The sequence below is a fragment of the Pleuronectes platessa genome, chromosome 2 (genome assembly GCF_947347685.1).
Source record: "Pleuronectes platessa chromosome 2, fPlePla1.1, whole genome shotgun sequence".
NCBI classification, from domain to species: Eukaryota; Metazoa; Chordata; class Actinopteri; order Pleuronectiformes; family Pleuronectidae; genus Pleuronectes; species Pleuronectes platessa.
This window is the reverse complement of record NC_070627.1, coordinates 12,324,213-12,348,625: the sequence shown is the minus strand read 5'-3', so window position 1 is coordinate 12,348,625 and position 24,413 is coordinate 12,324,213. Positions and strand designations below refer to the sequence as shown.

The 24,413-nt window shown below is 44.0% G+C and overlaps 1 protein-coding gene across 1 annotated transcript in view; it reads left to right on the top strand.

Moving 5' to 3' along the window:
* Positions 1–24,413, top strand: part of sema3fa (sema domain, immunoglobulin domain (Ig), short basic domain, secreted, (semaphorin) 3Fa) — a 49,724-nt gene that overhangs the window by 1,047 nt on the left and 24,264 nt on the right. The window contains exon 2 of the mRNA XM_053446094.1: positions 1,282–1,439. Within this exon, the coding sequence (XP_053302069.1) occupies positions 1,328–1,439 (112 nt within the window). The 5' untranslated portion in view covers positions 1,282–1,327. The remainder of the gene's footprint in view (positions 1–1,281; positions 1,440–24,413) is intronic.

Below are 24,413 nucleotides of genomic sequence, written 5' to 3'. Positions count from 1 at the left end.
GCTGAGTCCTTTTTTTATGGGTTGGGATATTTTTATGTGCAGCGGATAACAGCACGTTGATGCGCTTTGTGATTTTAGTCTGAGAGTGTGCCAGTGCGCGCACACGCTGCACCACACCGGCACCTCCCGTTTGTGGTGCCGCTGCTGAAACTCGGCCCCTCGGTGTAAAATAGCAGCGGTGATTTCTCAACGAGCGCGTTTTGTGTCTCGGTATTGTGAAAAGTGAGGTGTGGGCAGCTCCTCCGGCTGGAAGGAGACTCCGTGCGTCCACACTGCTGCGTCCATAGCGCACAGAGGCGAAGCCACGCAGCAGCAGGATTAACTGTAGATGTGCAGGAAATGGTCCATTACAATAAAAGTCTCATTTGGGAATCCAATGAATTTTATGGTTCAAGTTTATATACTTGGCCAAAATCATTGTCTTACATACCAATTGGTTTAATTCCACAATTGTGCACACCGGATAAAGAAAGGCACAGAAACATATCAGGCTTAGCGTCAAGGTTCTTTGCTTGATTTTCTGTCTTTCAGTGTATTCACGGGGTGTGTATAGTTGTGTTAGTGTTGTGCAAAGCCACAAATCATTGAATATATTTAGAAAATTGTTCCTTCTTCAAGCACTTTGTGTTTTTCAAATAAGCTTAAAACCTGCATGTATTGTTAGTAAATGACTCAGTGTTACCTGTTCGTTATCTAGACTGTGTTCGCTCCTTGACAAACTAAATCTCTTTACACTTCTCATAATATCATAAAATATCTTTAACTTGATATGTAGGAACTATTTGATGCATGCTCACTCGCACTTTCTTGCTCGCACATGCTCACACTATGGCCCATAACGTTTTACCCTCCATGCAGACAGTCGGACCTCATAGATTCAGATGCTGTGGTGGCATCAATGCAGTTCTTTCTCTCATGTGAGAACGGACCTGAAGTCTCAGTAGACTCAGTAGACTGTGAACCTGTCACTCAGAATCTGTTGTGCATGAGAGTTACCTTCTGCATCTGCAACCTCGTTACTGCCATAGATTTAATTAAATCGGTCAGAAACGCTGTGGCTACTTTTTGTCTCCCTAAAGAAAACTGAAGGAACAGGTGCAATAAGCATCCGCCCCTGATTCATGACTTCAATATCAAAAAGCTTTAATAGATCTAAATCATCGTGTGAAGAAGTGAACTGATTGGTTATTGCAGCTCCGTCAGGGTTGGTTGCTGTATTTGATTTGTGAGGTGAACTTGCCTCGGCTGTTGTCTGACACTCGTCCCCTCTGTGTCCCTCAGCTCCCGGACTCTCCTTCCCCCCCCCCTGTTAACAAACAGAGGGACCATGTTGTTGGACAAACTGTGCTGGCTGCTGGCCCTTCTGGCCTTGTCATCCGCGGTGCTGACCTCCTCTAATGAGTCCCTCTCCGCTCCAAGGATCTTCCTGTCCTTCAAAGGTAAGCCACTGGAATTACTGCTGTGCCCCGTGACCCAGTTACTGTGCTTCTGCTGCTCACGTGTATTGATTACTGGTGTAACACTCACTTCTGTCGGCAGTTATCTTGATTTCTCGCTCTTGTTCATGGGTAAACTATTGGCCCTGTCTGAATTTAGGGCTCCACAAGCCCTGGCATCTGTTCCTCCAGTCCTGTACAGAGTTAGTGTTTTGGGGAATTGCTGTTCTCATTGTTCTGACTATTCAGGGCCCAGAGAATATGTCTCCATTTAATCGCATGGCTGCTATTTGTTCCCCAAACAGGCCTTTGTGTGACCTCGCCTCCCTTCTGAAATCAAGTCAGATTTAACACTTGGCTGGGCACCGCACTCAGAGATCCAGCGTGTTATGAATGTTTGCCAGTGCGCCATGAGACCCTTTGTGTGTTGAGCTGTCCTGTTTAAAGTAGGTCTTAGTGGTGCGGTCTGCTGTGTCTGGTGCTGGCATAGTCCTCGTGTCCATGTGAAGCCCTGAAAAAGATTTTAATGAACCTCTGACAAGTTCAGATCCAAGTTTTTTTGTGTTTTGTTTTACAAAATGTCTACACTTCAGATCCAAGCTGTGTCAAAAGTTTGGATGAGTGCAATCTTTTAGGAATCCTAGAACTGATAATAATAATAACGAATAATGTTGAAAGACACATTTTGGAAATGTCATTCTATGATCTGACCAGTGACAGATGTGATGGTGTCATGGTCCTTAACTAAACCGATGGAAACACTTTGTAAATGAAGGGCATTGCCAGTGGAGGTTCGTCCAGCAGTTTTCAGTCATGAACATGGGAAAATTGGCTGTAGACATTTTTCCAAACTTTCACATATGAGGAAAGCAGCAGGAGATTGTCTGGGACACATTAACAGCAACAGGAGAATGTCAGCATATGCAGGTGAGGGCTGGAGCCTGGATGGAACATGTAGGAAGAAGGACATGACGTAAAGATTCTGCTGCAGAAATCACATATGTTTTTATGTATGGCACGTTGACAGCAAGGTCAGCCCTTATCGCCAAATGCCCTAAAATCTTGTTTCTTTTCCAATTTGTTTGCATCTTCTTCATGTAGGGCCCCTCGTCTTCGTCCGCTTTCTGGACATATTCTTGTTCTATTCTCACATGGGCTCTCTCAGAGACTTTCCTCACAGTTTTTACTTGGGCGTTGGCAGGAGAAGTGTGAGACAACTGACTCTGGGAATTTGTGTTCTCACGTAAAGCCCCTCTGGAAAGTTTCAGGAAAATCTGCGGACTCCAGTGCATGTCTGAGACCAGCTACAGTCTCTCCTCCCTCGCTGATACTTTTGCTTTCTCTCTCTCTCTATAATCGAGCCGAATTTCACTCACGACCGGTTTCACATTTTCTCAGTAGAAAAGAGGTCATTTCTTTTCCCGTTCTTTTAATTGAGTTCCTTTTGTTTTTAATTAGTTTCTGAGGTGACTTTTATGCCTCACGGAGCAACGTCAGATAGCTGGAGTCTACGAATGCACCTAAGCTGTGCATTCCCTAATTGTTTTGGTTTTGCAGCGTACTGCAGGGAATAGCTCCGTAATGTGCGTTTATTAATTTTTCATGTGCCAGTGTGCTTAACCAAATAATTGCTTTAGGTTTCGTAATGTCTGTCTTGTGCTGACACACAGATTTGGTTGACTTGTAATATGTGTCTCCTGACGACAGATGCAGTTTATTTTTAATAAGCCTTTCAATTTTGATGATGAAACAAATTGGGACAAACGACTCGCTGTGTGTAAACTGGAGCCATGTAATTGAATCAGATGCGTTATTGAGTTTGTGTTCGGGACCCGGCCTCGTACGTTTTCCTGTGACGGTTATATGGTGTCACTTTCTACTGATTCATCGGATTTTATGAAGCTAATATTTAAAGTTTTGGGCGTTTATATAGTCAGCATATTATGACTGTTTTTCACAGTGGCAATGCGCCTATAAACACTCAAATACCTTCAAATTTCATTCTAGGTAAACTATCATTTATTAATCGTTACTTTTCAGCCATGTTGGTATTGTACTGACAAATTTATATTCCCCCCCCCGTTTGGGTTGATCATTTTATCTCACCCTTGTGGGGTTAAGGATCTGAGAGGCAAAAGTCTATATTTTTTTATATATGAGCTAGACAAATAACATTTGATTATATTAAATGCGACCTTTCCTTAAATGCTCCACAACAACAATCTGTAGAGTTCCCGTGCTTAAAATGATTGCCATTTAAAATCAAAGCTCAAGTTTAATTTCTGGCACAGATTCTAAGAAATCCCTAAATCTGGTATTCGGCTCTGATTTAGTTATTTAAATTAACAAATGTTTGTCCTTTATTTTGAATTAGCTGTTTCACCCTATACCTGTAGTCACCACCAACATAAAAAGTCTAGTCCTGCATAAAAGTGTCATGTACCCTCATCTTTTAAATAAACCAATTAACCGGTGAGTAAGTAAGTTTTTACTGGAGGTGGTTTGTAAAACTAAGGTTTACAGAGTCAACAAAGATGACAATTTGTCTTTTGAAGTTCCTCAAGTCGCTACTGAGTGTGTTAGTGCTGTCTGAGTTATTAACTGTGATAAATACCCAGAGAGCAAACAAAGGCTAAGACTGAAGGAATGTCCATTTAAAGCTCGTAGGGATAGATCATCAACCCAGACTTCAAAAGGCTTGGAAAATAGACACACACACACACACACACACACACACACACACACACACACACACACTCACAACAAGCCAGCATTCGATGTAGCCTGATGTTATTACAAAAACAAAAGGTCACATTTGTCCAGTTATGTAGGTGTATTCGCTCTCATGAATGGCCGGCTTAGATCAGCAGCTGAGAACTCCTATATTTACATTTAAACAAGGTCTATAATCGCATGCTATTTTAGTGTGAAGGGCTCTGCAAGGTTGTGACCCTTCGAACAGAAGCCAGTCCCCCCCGAGGTTAACTGCCCCTCAAACTGTGGGAGAATGGCACCATATTAACAAGTAATAGCTTGTTAGGCTAATCCCCGGGAACATTTGAAAGTGTTTAACTCTGTTTCTCTACGGCCACTTCACTCCTCCGTGGAACACCTGGGCACAGCGTTCGCTCTGGGAAGAACGCCCGAGGAGAAAAGACAAAGCCACGCAGGCTGTCCTGTAATTGGTCTCATTCTCAGGGACAATCCTCCTGCCAGTTTTTAGAGTTAAGATCAGAATTGGCCAATTTCTCCTCAACCTCCTTTTTTCTTTGAATAATTAGGAGCTGCTACTCAGTTTGAACTTTGCTGCCGGTACTATTTCTGACTCTATAACAATAGATCCCAGCTCCCACAGATTCTGGTGTATATAGGCAGGTCTATGTATGTATATATATAGTGCATAAGAAGAGCCCTTTGTCTGTGACATGCCTCTCTGTGGGTGGTTCTCTGCGGTTTCTGTCTTTTGGACTTCTCCTGTGAAAGAAAGTATCATAGTTATAATCATCCTTCCCTCCCCATGAGATAATACCGCTTCTCCCCAGATTGTTGCACGGACGGCCGAGCAAAGTTTATCCACTCGTACCTCGCCCAGTCTGCTTACTTATTACTGTGACACTGGAGACAGAGCTAAGTGCCTCAGCCGAGCCTCGCAGCAATCAATGAGCCGCTGAAAGCTTATCCACAGCGAACCTGTCTGCAGGCGGATGACCCCCGGCTACACAGGATGGATCTTAAGTCTGCCCAGTGGAGTTCAGACAAACCTGAAAGACATGGTGCTTTTCCTATGTAAGAAAAAGTTAACTTGCCACCACAAGTACTTTAAAGGAGACAGCTTGTGCTTTTTCAGCTTAAAAGAAAAAAGTCCTGCAAAGTCAAAAAGCCCAACGTCTGGGATAGAGGGAGCGCCTCACCTCAAGAACTCCTAATAATCCTGAAACACTCGTCAGCGGTCCAGCCGATACTTGTGCGGAATCGTGATTTCATGTCATCCCTATTCCCTGGCTAGTCATCGAAACTAGCTGTCGTTCAGGAAGAAATGTTTTGGGTACGTCTGAAGGAATTTGCTTTCTGTTAACAGTTACAAGATGCATTTGGATGTTATCTGGATTTGCGAGGATAATAGTCTAACTAGTGAGTGAAGCTATCGCAGTAGAGATGTTTCTTCCAAAACAAATAACTTGTGCGTGTGTTTGTTTTTTGGAAACAAGCTGAAAGCAGTAAGCACTGCTCTGCTTGTTTGTCCACAAGAAGTCAATAAGCTGTTGTGTCTGGCTAAAGTCCCATCATGCACTGTTTGAAACACTTGCATACACAGCACTATCTAATACACATCCTGTGTGCCCTTCTACCTGCCAGCTGTGCTTGTTTACTTCTTTCCCAGCAGAAAAACTTCATCGCTGCGTGAGGGGAAACACGCCTGTCCCAGCGTTTTGCTGTCCCAGCCCTATACTGCTTTCAAATACTGAGAAATAGTGGAAATAGCACAAAGGATTTTATCAATGTATTTTGGTTGCTATTATTACTGCAGCTGATTTGCACGGATCCGTACTCTGATACAGTTTGCTCTCTATAGGCAGACGACATTGTACATGTTTGGAGCAGTTTATTGTCCAAAACGGCTGGTCTCCTCCTAATCTCCACTTGGGAATTACAGGGGCAATGAAAAATGTGCATGATGTGTGGTGGCTGTCGCACGCAGGCCTGCAGCAATTATTACATTACTTTGCTATTTTCTCTCAAGAGATGACGATGATGACGATGATGATGATGCTGCTGGAGGAGGAGGAGGAGGAGGAGGGGTGGGGTTGTAGAGCATCCCAGCAACCTCTGCTCTGCAGGATGCATGCTGTCAAACTAGGATTATTCAGGAGAGAAAAACAGGAGGTGACAGCTTCAGCTGCTAAATATAGTGTCCCTCCTGTTTTGTTTCTTCCTCGTTTTATCTCCCTCTCCTCCTCCTCCGCCTCGCCGTCCTCCTCCTCCACCTCCTCCTCCGCCTTTAACTCTGCACTCCCATCCTCTCGTTTTTTGCACGTGTTGATAAGAGGTTGGCAGTGTGAGCGGAAGGGAGGAGAGAGAGCACCCATGTCTGCTGCCCACTGCAGAGGCATGCTGTTGTAGCACACTCAAAAGGGGAAAGAGGAGATTGGGGGGTCTGTAAAAGTATGCAGACTTGTGAGGGAGCAGTGAAATGTATAAGGGAGGAGTGTGTGGACATATTTATCTCAGTGAAGAGAAGGGTTAGATCCCATGCAGTGAGGGCTGTGGTAAGATGTGTTGAAACCAAGTGTCTCCATTGTGCTGCTGTGGGAGTCATTTTCACATCGTAAATTACTGCCCCCCCCCCCCCCCCCCCCCCAACATACTTAGTGATGTCACATGTAATTCACATTCAAATCAAATGAAAGGCAGTAGATTGAAATTACTTTTACCCTAGATATGAATAATTTGAGTGTTTCTTGAGCTGATATGCAGAGCCCGTGCCCGAGCATGTGTTACTTAATGCTGTCCATGTCCAGTGGTGATAAAAATGCACAACATCCACATGACAACAATAATCCCTCTGCTGTTTATTATTCCAATCTGCAGCTACAAGGTGTTTTAATCTGAGATTTAATTATTCAAGAGAGGATTTGTGCAAGGAACTCTGAGCCAGGGAAATTTGGGTTTAGCAACATATGACACCTGTATTTTTACAACATTGTGGTTGTTAATTTCATAATGAAGTTGTATCTGAATAGTACGGGGTTGTGTGTTTTTCTTTTAACCAAAGAACAAGACTTTTTAATGAACATGCTCATCTTTTTTTTACTCTGAGAATTGAATGCCCACCCAATCTTTAGAAGAGCTCCATGCGTGAGTCATCCAGCATTGTCTTTGCAAAAAGAAGAGCAGCACTTTTGATATAAGATGCTGGAAATAGCTCGTCCCATTTTGTAAGTCTCTTTCATTTCTTGGTGTCCAAGAGTGCAGTTCCTTTTTTAAAGAATTTTGTCATTTTATTCAAGGATCTTTAATATGTAAATGCTAGTTTACTGCGGGTTTGATAAATAGCCCCTGCACAATTCTCTGTCTTCTGTGTAAAGGGGGCCAACACAGCAGGGAGCGAAAGGCAGCCACACTTTGATGGATGTGTGAGTGATAGATGGTGTCTGTGTGTGTAGTCTACATCCTGGTGTGTCTTTGTGTCTCTTGGACGCTGCCGCAGCCAATTTTTTGTAGATCAAAATGTGGCAGACGGGATAAAAATAGGTGTGAGCCACAGTGGTACATCAGACTGATGTCGTGTTTTTAAGGAACCTGATTGGATTTGCTCGTGTAGAGAAAGTGGTTACTGTTGCGATTGTAATTGTTGTTTTTTCAGTTGGGCCTCAGCTTTTAATTCTGTGGGTGCATTTTAAATTGTTATTAGAGGCAGATTAATATTCAGGCTGTGATCAACCCCACCTCCTGCAGGAGAGAAGGAGGAGGGCCGAGGGGATGAGGAAAACAGTTGATGGGTTAGAAACGGAGTTGGAGTGAAACGGATTTTAAAAGTGTTGTTTTTCCAAAGATTCAGAGTGACAGAGGAGTGCGAGAGAGAGTCTTTAATATTAATGTCAAGTTCATGCGTGTGTGTGTGTGTGTGTGTGTGTGTGTGCATGCGCTCGACTTGCAAAGCTCCTGTGAAGAAGCTATATATATGACACTGCTTTTGGTTTGGTTTCCATAGCAGCGTCTACCTGTCACTCCTCACAAACCGAATCGGGTTCAAATGATTTCCCTCCGCAGAGGGGAGGTGGGATGTGATCACTGCATTGTGCTTATTTCCCCTGATGTCTGCCGTCTCCTCTGCTCGTAGGAAATCCTGAAGCAAAGAAGCTCCGAGGCTTTAGAGAAGACAAATGAGAAAATAAATAAGCTAAATGGTGGACTTTGATCAAAGCCGAGGTGTGATCCTGTGAAGTTGTTGCAGAGGGTTTATCGAGTGAGAAGGTGAAGCACTGGTTTCTTTATGTGGAGGCTCCAGTCGGCTGGACGTGCTCTCCAGATGTGGTCGAGGTGTGGGAGACCTTGGGGAGAGGGGGGGGGTGTTTGCAGCCCGGACTAAATTAAGGAGACAGCGGGTCAAGGGCACCTCTCCACTTGTTTACTCAGACAGCTATCCTTCATTATCATTTGTCTGTCAGTGTCGGGATCTTGTTACTGCAGTGCCATTGACCTCCCCCCGTGTGACGGCCATTTTGAACCCTGAGGGTGGGAAACCACTTTGGACACATTCTGTCATATATGGTTGCATTTATAAACGTGTAAGTGTGTGTTTGCATTCAATGTAAATGGGACCCTGAGAACAACCTTTGATTTTGAACCTGTTTGGCAACAAAGAGGTGATATTTTCAAGTTTGAACTATAAATCCTTCAATTGTTTCATTGAAAAATAGAAAATTAATGAATAAATAAACAATTTCAATTCTTTCTTCCACAGCTTTTATGAAGAAAAGAAAAAGATATTATTTAACTTCCAACTCAATGATTTGGATTCAACTAACCCTGACTCTGTGCCACTTGTGAATTTGAAAAAAACCTTAACTGACCATAAATTATAAATAACCATATTACTTAGTAATCAATAGATCCACTTATCAAGCAGAAATACACATCTGTTGTTTACTGCTTCTCAAATGTCGGGGTTTGCTGTTGTTCTCAGGGCAGTTGTCACTTTTTTCTGGTGTTCAGTATATACACAGAAATCAAATATCTCACTGATCATAATAATCATAAGATTCAGCCCTAATATATTTAATGAGAATTTCTATCTCCAAATACTTTTTGGTTTGTAGTGTTTTCAGAGGTCATCTGGGAGTGATGAAGACATGATTTATTTGAGATTACAACATTAAAGCAACCACAAAGCAGTTTAGTAAATAGGATCAAGCCACGGCGTTAATCTCCAGAAACGGGTTTGCAGTTTGTTTATCTGCAGTATCTCAGTAAACAATAAATTTGATCATCAGTCATTTAAGATTTATTAAAGCAACGTTCCAGAACACTCCGATTGCATAGAATGGAGCAATTTGGTGCCTGCATCTGTTTCACGTCATTGTAACTGATATTGGTTTCAGACTGTGTTTTGGAACTGTTTTGGGTTAGGGGAGGACAACAGTTGGACCGTCCCTTCAGTGATAACAGGTGTGTCTGCACTAGAGGAGACGTCCTGGAGCAGAGGGATAGTTTATATCATGTGTCCAAGGTGATTTTCTGCAGCGCCGTCACAGTGATGCTATATGTGAGTTTTAGTCCCCCCTGTGGACTCAGACTGACATGTTGAACCCCAGGAGCTCAAACATCCAGGAGGAGAGGAGGAAAACACAGACTCAGATAAGGGGTGCGAGAGCAGAAGTGACTGTCAGGAAGATATAGGCTGAGTGGATGGAAATGTGAAGCAATCGAGCAGCCCCAGACGGGGGCTCTGAGAGAGCTAATGGACTACAGGGCATCAGTGTCAGGTTTGCTATCTGGTGGAGAGCATGGATGGATGGTGGGATTCGAGAAGGAGGAGAGGAGTGTGGGTGCACAAAGGCAGATATATGCTGCACGGACAAATTGTGCGTCTGTTTCCCATTAGCGGCGTATGAGTGTCAGTTGCGATGGTTTACCTCAGCTGGTGACTTGCTCCGGAGTGCCTCCACAGTTCATCTCCAGTGCCGCTGCCCCGGCTGTAACCTCGCACTACGAGGTCCAATGTTTAGTTCAATGAAAAGTGCATAGTCTTTATTCACACTTGCATATTGTCACACCAGTCTCCTTAGAGGGAGTGTTTCAAGTGATTTGGCACAGGAGGACATTTGGAGCACAGTCCAAAGTGCATTGTGAACCTCGGGTCCTTTCACCGACGATACAAAATGATGTGAAGCCAGAGTACAAACTATTTCCTCTTGCGGAGTGTTCATATGATCAAAGTCTCCTGCTCTCTGCCAGTTTGGCAATGCTTTATGGGAAGTGCGTCCTTTCCTCAAGTGAAAATAGTTTTAAGGCAGAAGCTGGGCAACCTCAAGCAATGAGATGTTTCAGGTGTGTGATATTCAGACTGGAAGTCTATGGAGCCTCTATGTGTGTGCATACTTTGGACGAGGACCAGGGCGCTGTCTCTGTGATTATGGGAGAAACGAGGCCTGTGGTTGAGTCTGACCATGATCCTGTGGGAGGTTGCATTAGTTGTGTTTCACTATTGGATTAAAAAAGCAGAAACATTCCCTCCTTCTCCTCCAGCCTCAGCTACCAGCTCTCTCTCCCACTTTCAAACGCTCTTCATACATTCTCCTTGCAGGATGTGTAATTGGTGAAAACTGAGCCCGAGTCAGATGCTAACATCATTACCAAGCCCACCTTCAAGGATTGAGATGTAAACGATTGGTAAATAGCAAAGCCCTCCTTGTCAGATTAATCTCGTTTCAATCGGATTTTTATTCCCCCAAGTTCCATTAGCTGCTGTGGCTTTTCGGCAAGCGCCGCCTAAGTTTGAAGGTCAGATCTCTGAGTGAGATCACCCCTGTGTGGGCGAGCACCCGCTGAACCAGTCTCATCCTGGAAGAACAACAGAGGAAAAGCCGAGCGGAGGAGGAAGGAAGGCGTAGAATGTGGTGGAACATGAGGTTTCCAGGCCTTGTTTTCTGCGCTCATGCACTGATGGGCTCCCTGATAATGTGCTGATTGTGGAGGGGAGGAGATGGCCTCTCATCCGCCATCATTGTGACGGATGCATTGACGTGATGCCAAGATTTTCTCCATGCCTGCCCCATGCACGCCCCTTTGCCTCCAAGCTTTGTTAGTCAGCCCTGTTCTCAGGAACCCTCTCTAGGTGTCCCTGATGCTATGTTGGCCATAGTGTCCGAGGTATCTGTGCCATATGTGTGTGTGTGTGGGTCCGTGTTTGTCCGTGTGACTGCATACATATGTATGCATGAGAAATGGGAGCAAGGGCCTCCTATGTTGCTGTTGTTTTTGTTGTTGTTGGTGTCGACGCCTCACTCATCCCGGTGAATGGGCTGCTTGGACTCAATAGAAGAGAGGCGTTTGTGTGGGCTGGGTCCATCATTCATTTACTTCATTCATGTCCCCCGGGGAAGCGGAGGGGGAGTGGCATACAACACTAGCACGGCACTAACGCTCAAAGCATCAGTCTGTCCTTTACCTCCCTCTCTCCCTCTCTCCCTAGCTCTCTCTCTCTCTCCCTCTCCGTCTCATCTTCCTCGTCCTGCACTTTTCCTCCTCTTGGCACGGATGCTGAAACAGTCATCACTCAGAGCTTGGCCATCATCCTGGACTTTCATGTGCTGTAGGATTTCATGTTCGCTGAATTGATGTGCTCTGGAACCTTGTGCTTCGCTGCGCTACAATGATGGAAGACCTCAGACAGAGCTCATAGGAAGCTTCACCTCCTGGCACTAATACAAAGGCACAAACTTTTTCTTCTCCGCGGCTGACAGATCTAGTTTTAATGTGGTTGACCCAGCCGAGAATCAAACGGAGGAAACAAAAAAAATGTCTTTGGCCTTTGGGAAGATCTCCAGCCTAAATGATGCTTTGTTCAAGTGTAATCACATTTAGGACGAATAAAAAGCTTAGAATTCATTACTCCGAGGCCTTTGATTATACTAACGTCATTCACATACACAGCATGAAATTTTGTTTTCACTACCGTGGCCGGATTACACTGTCCCATTAAACCAGCTATGCATGATTAATTAGTCACAAAGCATTGCAATACACTGTGAGCCAATTACACCATAAAAGCAACCGGAACTTCACTGATTCTAGCTGCTACACTGCACTGCATGCTGGGATATTTAACTGCATTCCTATGTTTCACTAAAAGCCATTATTTCTTTTTTTTGGCTGCACAGATTAGCCTAGCATCAGCTTTTGGGAAATATATCTAACGTGACCAACATCACTATGTATCTTTGCCATCAGGGTCTACGTCTAAAATTGGATTAACTGAATTTGAGGCCTCAAAGTCTTAAAGTATGTTTAGGTTGAATTGGATTGTTTTAACTTTAATTTAACACCATTTCCATTGTGATTTAAAAAATGCTTTATGAGAAATGTTCTGACGACATGCGCACGTTTGTAATGTCTGTGTGTTGTAGTTTTTTCTTGACTATACAGATATTAGCACGCTGCAATAGGACCAGCGTGGAACTGACACCCGTTCACAATTTATCTCAGTACAGTTGGGTTGACCGTGGGAAAGATGGAAACCTGCTGTTTCTGCCTGTAGTTTGTATGGTAGCATAGAGTATCACAGGTTATTCTCTAGGCTACATAATCCTATTATATACAAAATCTTCAGTTATGGGGAAGTGTATGTCGGATATCTGTCACACTTCACGTGGGGTCTTGAATTCTATTCATGATGGTCTTTAAAAAGTTTTAAATTTAGATTGTAGAAAAATGCAGAAACCTTGTTCCATGCAAAAGTTTGTTGATGAAGAGTTAAATACCCCAAACATATAACCGCCCCTAAAACCAGATTTTTATTTTTTTCATGGTGAAATTACATTTGCAATACACAGGGCCAACAAATTATGTAACACAATGCCTAAGTAGCTGGAAAGTGTATTATTTCACTGTTTAAGCTGCATTAGTTCACTTTATTGAATTTTTGTGCGATGAGGTTACACATAGATCAGAGTGATTTAAATCTGTCTTTTAATGTCCAACTCAGGGTAGAAAATGGGTAATTCCATGAAAAAGCTTAAACAGTGGTGCTAAATATCACAAATTAGCAATAAACACAGTGACTATTTCAATCATCCATCTGCAAAGTAACATATAAGCCATTAAGATAAGGAAGCAGCTGGAGAGATAACGTCCTGGTTTGCCTGAAGAAATTCTTTATCACAATGCTTGCAGACTCTGTTACATTTTTTTTTTTTCCTTTTGCATGATTTCAAGAGGATCAATTGCTCTCTGAACTCCTTTCTTGTGTGAACGTTGCAAATGATTCACCAGTTCATCAGATGATCATAACCATACTGCTGGAAGAAAAGATGGCCAAGCTGCAAACAAACACGCCTCGAGCAGAAGTGTCTGCCGTTCAGATCTGATGAATGAAAAACAGATAGCAGAGACGGGGTGTGTGCACGATCGAGCGTGAGAGGCTGCTAAGAAAAGAGAGAAGCTCTCTCTCTCTCTCTCTCTCTCTCTCTCTCTCTCTCTCTCTGCTGTGGATCAGACACTTGGTCGTCTTATCAGTGCACAGCGGAAGGCTGAAGCACTGATTTATGACGAGGAATGAAAGTGTGGGATCAGAGGATTTTCTTTTAGCCTCCGCGTTCCACTGTGCAATCACTGGCCCCCCTCAACAGCCTGTGCGAGGACGCATGGAGGAACTGTGACCAAGATTTTCCACTGTCACGCATGTTGTCTTCCTCCAGACTGATAAGGCCTCTTCCCTTCCTCATCTGTTTTTGTTTTTTTCTCTCCTTCCCTTCATACCACATATCTGTCTTTCATTCACCAATCAAAACAAGTGCCTCCAGCTACAATTTCTTTTGTTGAACCGAGCATCTCCCACCTGGATGTTCAGACGTGTTGCTTTCGTTGAGCCTAAAGCCAAATAACTATTTATTGCTGGATCTCACTGCAAAAATGAATAGCGCGTTATGAGCCGCTGCTGTGGTTTTGAATGTGTTGCATCCGGGCTGTTTAAATGCTGGAACGGTCAACAGTTCTTATCTATCTCTGCTTGTGTGCGTACTAAGTCTCACTGAGCAGAGCTGCCAACAATAACATGCCGGAGAAATCAGCCATTTTCTGATTCCACGTTTCTGTTTGAGGGCAGAGTTTTGTTCAACCTGGTGCGTGTGATTTGATAAAACCTATAATCTGGATAGGGGGGAATTCTTATTTGCCCATTTCATGCCTGCTGGGCAGTATCTGTTTCTGTTGTATTAACTTAATGAATGTTGATGTGGTTTGTTTAGGGTAGACGTGTTATGTTGCATTGTTTTGTAGGATTTTATCCATCTGGCTCTGTACCGGATGAATGATTTTATGCCATGAATAATTCCCTTGGAAATCTGTAAAAATGTCAACAATCATCAACTTCTTTCCGTGCCCATGTCCCAACCTTCTACCAAGTGTCCTGAAAAACTGTTCAGTAGTTTTGGGGTAAATCCTACAGAATCCAACCAACAAAGCACTTGATGACAAAGACTAGACCTGTTGAGGCTCCAATAAACTTGAATTACCTCCTAGGCAAAACTTTGGGCACAAGTCCTTCTTCAGACAAAGTGCAAAGCTGAGGTACTATATGTATATATGCACCCAGGGGTCACCAAGTTGATCAGAGCCTCAACTGGTGTGTGAAAATAAATTCCTTCGGGGAGGTAGTTATATGAATATATCACTAACTAGAGCCATTCAAAATCCACTCTCCGCTGCCCTTTAAAAGCGACACTCTGCATTCTGACCCTTGTGGTCACGGGTGTGGAAGAAGGCCACGGGGTCATGGAGTAGGATGTCCCATCTGTCCATCACACATGAAAGCTGCCAGACCAATAGCACTGGTGTTTCAGAAGGGAGGGCCGACTGCGTCAGTCAGCGAGGGGAGTTAAAAAGGCTGTGGATTACACATTTAGACAGTAATCTATGGGTCTGTCAGCCCGTCACTCTGACTGACCTGCCCTAACTTGGCTTTAATGGTAGGCTGAGATGAGAGAGTGAGTGGGACAATTCACATTAACCATTAATAGTGTAATGGGTGCCAACATGTTTCATCTTGAATGACATTTCTTGTGTGTTCAAAGGACAAATTGAACCTATTGGAATGTAAATTGTCTTTTTTAGCCTGTAATTATTTACTCAGGCCCTTTCATTTAGCAGGCCATTAGTGTTGGGCAAGATCATTACGAGAGCGTCCTTTTCAGTTGATATTGCAAACTTACCTCCAGTGCTGGTGACATTGAGGTGGACTAAAATGCTTCCTTATGAGATTACACTTCGATGTAACACCTGTTTGGCGATGTAGGTCTCCCTTCACACCTCGGATAATCTCCGTTGTCACCTTGTCAGATCATTATTCTTCACAGAGACCCTTTGACATGGAAACAAGGCAGGTGGTGATGATGGATGGTCTTTGCAACTAGAATTAGATTTCCTATTTGGTTTTCATTCAGTCACTCCGGGTTCAATTTGTTACCAAACTACAAACTTCAACACCCGTCCATACCAGTCCCATTGTCTGCATTCCTTTCTGACAACCATCCCCCCTCTCCAGCCCCTTATCCCTTTGCTTCAAATCCCTCCATTCCCATCATATCCATCATACAGCCGCTGAGAGGAGCTGAATGCCCTTGACTGACGGTCATCATCCCCCACTTTAGTTTGCTCCACTCATCTACTCGCGTGTGTGTCAAGCAGACAAGACCGACACCAAATGGACTTGTTAACGTGGATGTTCTGTGAATCAAAGCAGCCAGTCGGCACAGTCTCACCCCTTGGTCTCCATATATTCTCATTTTCCCGCTGCAAACCTTTCACTAAACTTTCCGTCAAATGTTTGGATTAAATCTGTTTGTGTGAATGTGTTTGTCAGATTTCATGTGTATGTGTATGGACATTAGTTTGTTCTGTACTACATGCTCTATTATGGTGTCATATATAGACATGGTGTCAGTTTGTTGGAAAAAGATGTTCTGATGCCATTTTCCCCTTCCTGATGATGCTATCAGTGCTGTCTGGCCTGTTGCAAGTGTTGTAATTGGCAACATTAGAACCACTATTGAAACTGAAGTCTAGCATACGGTGGACGCAGCTGCGTTACATGTGGGACCATCTAGCATGAGCTACCGCCACAGTACATCGTCATCTAAACTGCTCTAAAAGCAGTACTTGCCATTGGCAGTGCAGGGTATCTGGTTGAGGGTGATAAACCTTAAAGATGTGGTATCGAATCGGTACATAGATTTGCGTACTGAACGATGCCGGACCTGGCTTTTTCAGCAGTATTGAATGCGTTTTCGATGCTGGAACCTATTAGAACATCTCTAGTTGAAAAAATAAGGTGGTGAGTGGATTGCGAAACAAGCAGAAAAACGTGCTAGAGGACTCACAGATAAAACTACTTTTTTTTTTTTGTTCAGGGAAGATTTGTTGATAAACCTGAGCCAACAATGGGCCTAAATCCAATAAATGAAACTCTAGCAAAAAAACGTCTCACACTTGTGGACCTCAATCCGCTCATCGCGGCCATAGGAAGAAAAAATAATATTGTTCTTGGACTGCTCCCAAGTAATAACAGCTTTGGGGATACCTGTAATAACTTGTCAGGGAATGTGCGTGTTTTTGTTTGAGAATCCACTCAAGAATTGTCCAAGCATATTGCTGGTGATTTGTTTTCTTTGGTTACAGTGCCTTTAAAGACAGAAAATACAGGGTTCGTGCTCCCAATGTAATTACCCTCAGAATCCTCCACTGAGGTCAATGCCATATTGATCTGTTGGTTCACGGCTGCACAATAGAATAGTTGGCCTCTAATAGAATGGATTACTACAGGAATGGTATGTTTGATCTGTTTGCAAAGAGCCTCTCTTCAGGGAAAGTGTTTTGAAACATCTCTGACCTTCAACATTATAAGTGTAAATTAACTGTGGCATGTTGTGTCAGTGGCAGAACCAAATATTTTTTTATTTATTGGATGTTTTCCATGAGGATATGGAGAAGCTAGCCTGTAGGAAAGTCTCCTGATGACAGTACTTGACTGGTCTTCTTCTTAAAATGTATCTGATGATAATGTATATAGTTTTCAATCAATGCCACTTCACCACAGCTCGTCCATTCTGCATGGTGTGTGTGTCTGTTTTTGTGTGTGAATTCAGGGCAAAATATGTCTAATTATATTTATCAGACGCATGGAATAAAGATCTTCCTCTAATAAAAACCTGTCCGAGGAAAATACTTCACATTCAAATGTGAATGTCACAAGGACGTTGAGAGGAAATTCAGGGGGCTACAAAAGTTAGTATACAGCCTCTGGGAACCATGAATCTCTGTCCAATTCTTGTTGATGTTGAGATAATTAAGGGATAAGTGTTGATTACTGACCTGTTGATGGCGCTACAAAGAAATTAAGTTGATCACCAGCACAAGAGGTTATGCTCTCAGAATCATGATTATCTATACCATTTGTCAGGGGATAACTTATGCAGTACTCTGCCCCAAATTGATGGACCAACCGATTGACTGAACAGCATCCATTGTCATCCATAGAGCTGAAAATCTAAAAATGGCATAATTTCTGCGTTACAAAGGACTCACTGTCTTATGGTTATGCTTTTCTGAACCTTTGTGGCAAAGCCTCTACTCGCCATTAACACAGCACAAAGGCTTTCTGACAAAAGAGCAGGTCCTTGCTGCAGGCCAAAACCTCAACACCCCATCTGAGGTCCACGCCGTGCTGCTCAGCAACCAGCCGTCTGATTGTTGAGCATTATCTGGTTGTCCCCTGCCTGTCACAGTAAATTAGTGCACAAGGCTCGGCCCACGATCTGTGCCGACACGTACCTGGTCGGGGCTGACCCTGTCTTTGTCTCGCACTGACGTGGGGTCAAGTGGGTGTGTGCAGCAGCAGGGCATGTAATATTATGTTGACCGCGCCGAGGCAGATGGGTCTTTGGTTCTAGCCCATTAGTGGTCTGTAGTATGATGCTGGTGACCCTGGAGCTCCACTAGCAGCCCTGTCCGGTCATTTGGGACCGAGGTAGAGTTTATATTAACAGCTTAAACCTCTAAATGACCATCTTCTTTCATGCCGTAATACAGGAAAAGGCTATTATAGTCATGTCCTTACCAGTGTAGTGCAGTTTCCATGATTTCCAGGTTTTTAATTAGCACATTTAATCCAAAAGCTCCAGCTGAGATCATTGACTTTAGAAATTAGTGCAAGTGCCAAAAGTCCACCTTCCAAAACACAAAAAAAGTTTTGTCTCTTGAATGGGGTCAAATAATTGCCCTCTCTCTCCAGGTGGGCTGCTCAAGTCTCTCTCGAGAGAATAGCTCACACAAGCACCACATGGTGAGTGTGGACAGAGGAGACGGAATCACACATTAAATTAACATGAAAGCCATTTTTTAGCTGGGAAGCAGCAAGGAAATGCCATGCTGTGTCATAGTTATTGGTCCTTGTTTGAATGTGTCATCGTGTCCTCTTTGCACAATGGAAGCTGCTGGAACCGCACAACCGCAGGCAAGTGGGAATTTTCACAGGAATTGGCTTAAAGCTTGCACAACATTCGGATGAATGCATCACTGCTGAGTCTCAGTGTGTCTTGACTCCTTTTTCATGCCAGAGTTAAATACTTTTAATGGGTGAGGTTTGATGCTGACAATTTCCGCAAAAATGCCTCATTCGTTCGCACATCATCCCCCATCACCCTCCTTCTTCCACCTGTGCCATGCTGGGTGCTAAAGAAAGGATTGAAGGATTCAACAGAAAATCAGCCGTGTGTTATCTCAATGTACTGGTATGCAGACGGAGGCCAGTGGATGCCGGCAGGATCAGACAAGCCAAGAGAAAGTAAAGGTGTCGGAAGAAGCTGGGTGATAAATCAAAATCGCTTTAATCCGGCACAGAGAGGAAGATTTAGGATATGGGGGAAGGCTCGAAGTTTTTATGTCAAGCTGCCACGACAACATCTGTAAAGAATCCATTCAGTGTTCTGGATGGTGTGCAAGGGTGGCGGAAAAGCTCAAACAATCTCTAGTGGTTGATGCAGGACAGGGAAGCGATTAATGATGCCAAGATACGCGTTTCCTCATCACTCATCACTGAGCGGTAATCCACTTTTATTTTGAAAAACAGAAGAAGCAGCCTTTTTTTGATTATCTGGGTTTGCTCATCCCGTTGCCTTTTAATTCAAAACTGGCAAATGAATAATGGTTGATTGAAAATGACTGAAAGGATGGAAGTATTTATATTGTCCTCTTTAATATGGTAGAGTTTGAGTCTTAACTGTCGCCACATTTCATTGTCAGATGGAGTTGAACCTTTTGTGCCCAGGTGCTTCTTGGAGGAGCCCTTCCACATGAAAGCACAGCAATGTCTCAACCTATTTCAGTGTCCTGCACTCCTGCCTCAGAGAGTCCACTGGATTTAAGTACGTTATTCAGATTTCTCCCATTCAAAAGACAACCATTGCCTGATTAGCACATCTTTGTGTCTACCTCAAATGCTACATCCCTCCCCACTGCACAGGAGTTCAGACTGGCTGTAGATCCCACTCCGCAGAATACTGAAGCTGCACCACCGCTGCTGCACAAACCGCAGAATACGCTGCTGTCGTGATCAACATCATCACTTACGTTGAGAAGGTTCAGCTGGTCGCCTGTTAATTCAAGGTTTATGTCCAAATTGCACCAAATTCAACACTGCACTTCCTTGGGGCCCTATCAATAAATAATAAGGCCCCTAAAGTGTGAAGTCACAAAATCAAACGGTTCTCAAGATATTTGAGCTACATACAGACACACTGAGATTTCAGGAATTATTAGTGGGATACACGTGGTCAAAATGTTACACACAACTTTTTTTAATCCACTTATGTGCGTCTGTTTAACTTGTGATTTAGGGTGTCTGTCTAAATACTGAATGCTGCTCGCTCATTCCTTCTTGAACATGACTTTTGTGAGCTTCTGTCTCCTCCCTTCACTCCTGCTCTTACCTAAGCTTTTGTCTGAGATCTCGTGAGTGGGTTTTGTCCTCTCTCCAACTCCTGATTAGAATACACATTGGAAAGCCTTTGTGAGCGGATCTTTTTTTTTGCCCCTCCAGCAGCAGTGCAGGGAGCTCAGCCTCTCTGTGTTAGTTGCTGAGCAGCTCTCTATGAGTTCGACTCAGAGTTTCCATGGCTCTCTCCTGCCTGCGTTGATAAATGGAAGTTCTTACGTTTGCTGTCAGGCTTTTCTTCCCCCCCCGGGACCCCTCCCTCCGTTCTCACTCCTCCACCACACCATTTGCTGTTTGTGGGTGAAAAATGACCTCAGGGAATAGAGGGGATTCTCATTGCTGGACCGGAGAGTGGAACACCCAGACAGGATAGAGGTGGCTGTTGTCCCCAGTGGACTCTGAGTCAACACTTGCATCTAATGGTCTCTCTAAATTTACCTCCTAATTACCCCCCTCTTATTGCCCCCAGCTAGCAACACACTGGCCATGACCTTGATACACGGGAAAGCATGAGGGCACTCGTAAAAGTGGGCTTTGTTCACTCCTGGCTACAATCAGAAGAGAAATGAGTGGATTTATCGACAGGAGCATTGCAAATTTCAGCAAACGTAATCGAGCAGAGGATTAAGAGAAATCTATGAATAAGAATGAAGTGAGAGAGCGCCGTGCATCTGGGTGTTTGTTAGTGCAGCTGAGCGAGAGGGAGAGTATTTGTTCTGAGCGCCGTGTCAGAGGTCAGCCGGTGAGAGGAGGATTTTTCATCCATTCACACCAACGCTGTCTCATTATTCAGCCCTCGCCATAATCCCTCTAACCTGACGTGTCACCAATGACCGCCGCTGCCACCCGGACCAGCTCGCCGCAAGCGACAGCACGGCTACATCAACAAACACAGCTTCATCATCATTACAGCAGCTTGCAGCATCTGCACGACCCAAATCCCCACATACACACACACACACACACGCACGAACATAAACACTTATGCTTACAACGGCCAGCCACGGGACCAGACCGTGTTTGGAAGATTTTTTGTATTTTGTAAACGAAGTAAGGAACCAACCAGTGTTTTTTTTCATGTTCTCTGAAATCCAGAGATTAGTGATTTAGAGGAAGAGAGTGTGGCAAAGTAATTTCCTGAAAAGCAGGGCTTTATATGTAACGGCATAATGTTGGAATGGATTTCTCACTTTTCATTGTAAATTAAATTTTTCTATAATGTATTGTAAATAGAAAATAAAGGATAAATCCTAATAGTATAGTTAAAAGTATCGCTGTTATAAATTGTTATCATAAAGAAAAAAAACGAATTATAGCACCAAGATCTTTGTGAAGAAGCAACAGTGAACATATTGGATTTTAGCTCATTGTGTGTGATCTTTTTCAATTAGCTGCACCTACACTAGTGTCCTTGCCATTCAAAATGTCTCAGAACGTCATCTCCCATCTCTCCCTGTTCTCCTCCTCTCTGTAACCATCCCAGCTCAGTATCATCATGACCACCCTGCTCTCTCCTGACCCAGCTTGGCGGAGGCACCCTGCCTGACCCCCCCAGAGATAATCCTGATTATGCTGAAGTGTGTAAGGGGGCCAGCATGAGCTTTCACCTCAGACCCCTTGTGCCCTTTGACCTTTCACCTGCGGCCCTGCAGAACTATTGAGGGCAGCTGTCCACTGTGGTGTTTGTAGAGGAAAAAGCGTGGACGCGCATTGCATTGGTTTCAGCTGAGCATTACAGATAGTTTTTCTTTGTTCCTTGACTGGATCTCTGGAAAATGAATAGTAATAATTTAGTGTAGTTCATCCCTCTGTGTAAAAGGTTTGAAAAGAGGACATTACATCGGAGCAGGAGCCACATGTCTTGTCCGTCTCCTCTGTGCATGTAATCCCACTGTATCCTCTTCTGATTACATACAGTACAACATGAACTTGATGGAGGTTGGCTTTTGCAGACCAGACAAACTAGATAATTGACCTTTTCTGTCAGTCGAAGCAGAGCGCCTCCTCTGCTCCCTCGTGCTTCAATTAACCTTTGCTGTCATCCCAAAACAGCAGAAATAGATTTGTTATAATCTCTCATTTCTACTCGAGGAAGTGAACTCACTGCTCAAATCAATTTTTCCCTGCTCTTGATTTGTGCAGTAGGAGACAGGTGTCCCTAATTTGATGTGTGGATCAGAGCGCTCGACTTCTCTTTCTATGCGCACACATACACACACACACACACACACCTAGGCTACACACACAGTGGTACTGGTGGCAGACGAGCATGAAGAGCGTCTGAGTGACAGCATCCGGAAGGGTATAGATAAGACATAATCTGGTGCCAATTATTTCTCCTTGACAGGCACAGGTAAGCAGCAATCAGTTCCAGTGACATGTGTAGCGAGTCAATAGTCGTGGCCCCAGTGAGTGGCGGGAGGCTGATTATGAGGTGGTGAACGGAGGCAAACACAAAGAGGAGACAGGTTGAGCTGATAAGGCTCGTCTCTGTAATGACCTCTGTGTCCTGTGCAGTTACACACGTGCACCGGCCTCAGATATTCAGCGTGCACTTGGGATTTTCTGAGAGACACTTAATCCTTTAGATTGTGCATTTATTGTAGATGGACGAATCAAAGAGTTACTCATACTCACGGGTTTGTCAGTGTCTAGAACGAGACCTACGATTATTCTAAAGATGAGTAATGAGCGTTGTCTGAGCTGCTGCCTTTATGAGCTCGCCTGAGGGTTAGACAAATACAGCACAAGCCCTATTACAACGTCAGATCCCCCCCCCCCCAGCTTTCTAAGACTCAACTTGACAGTGGTAAGAGAAACCTGGTCAGATTTGTGGTCGTCAGTCAAAAATGGTGGTCCGACCTTGCACTGTGCTCCATCAGAGATCATGGGAGATCGAGCAAGCCCTGACATTTAGGAAGCAGTGTGACTGCATGCTGCTAATAGCAACCAAAATGACGAAATAAGGGTTCACAAGGGTGAATGGAAGTGACATTTTGTGTGAGACTAGCAAAGAAGAAAACCTTGCACCGCAAAGAAAAACATATTTTCTAAAAATAAAAGTTGCATAGTTGGATATCACAAAATCCTTTTAAGGACACATCCGTGCACGCGTGACTGCAGACAAGCTGCAGCAAGGTGTGGCCACACCTCTGCTCTGAACAGCGGTAGATCAGGGGGAATTCAGCCTGCATGCTGGGGATGCCTGGGCAGGTATGTGGGATTTTTTGCTGCCAGCTTCCTCAAACCACACCCCCACCCACGACCACCTCCCTTTTCACTCACACACACATATATCCACATGGGCTGGAAGAAAGGGAAGATTTCCAAGGCTGATGGCAGCAGGCTTGTCTGGGAGCTACGTCTTTCGTCATCTTCTTACAGACACAAAACCGAGGTCATCCATGTTTCTTTAAATCTGACCCAGGAAAACCACACCGCTTTACAAAGCCTGGCCGAAGGGCGGCATACCTTGGCTGCAGAACAGAGCAGAGAGTGACACTCGGTGCAGAGGGATCACATCAACAGGTGGACAGACCACAGGCTCGGTTTACCAGCAGATGTCATTCACATTCTGGGGGAGTAGTAGGGGCAGATTGGCTTTTATCCAACAAAGAGGGGTCTCCAACAAACTGCAGACGACTCTACGTTCACACTAGAGACTGAAGACGTTATAGCTCTGTCTGCCTCAATGTCTGGTGGTGATTAGTCAGACCGTGCTGGGAAACTTGTTCATACACACCAGATCCTGCGGTCTTTAAAGACAGACACTTGTGCCATCTCATCGCTGAATTTGCCAGTGGGTCGTAAATTCTGCCGTTGAACACGATGTCAAGGCGATGATTTGTTTTGTTACATTTTTATTGGCTTCACGGGCAATTAGGGCTGAGCTGCAGCGGGCAGGAATGCTGCCGAGAAGCTGAATTTGTGCTGACAATGGGGCTCAGGAGTTGCTTTGAGGTGGACTGTTATCATACCTTTCTCCTTATCTCACCACACCACAGGCATCTTTTCATAGGAATTGTGTTTTAGCAGGTCTCAACTCATAAAGATGTAATATTTCTCCTGAGTGCAAGATTGCTCCTTCATTTTCACAGATTAAAATGGAAAGATGAATAGAGTTAATTCACAGTACAGCTTTGATAGAGCCATTATATTTTAGCCGACGGGACTTGTAGTCTTCATAATGGTTTAATATGGGCTTTGGAATGAGTCCAATGGTTTGTTTGGGACCATGAGCACATAGCTTCAGAATGGGACCACATATA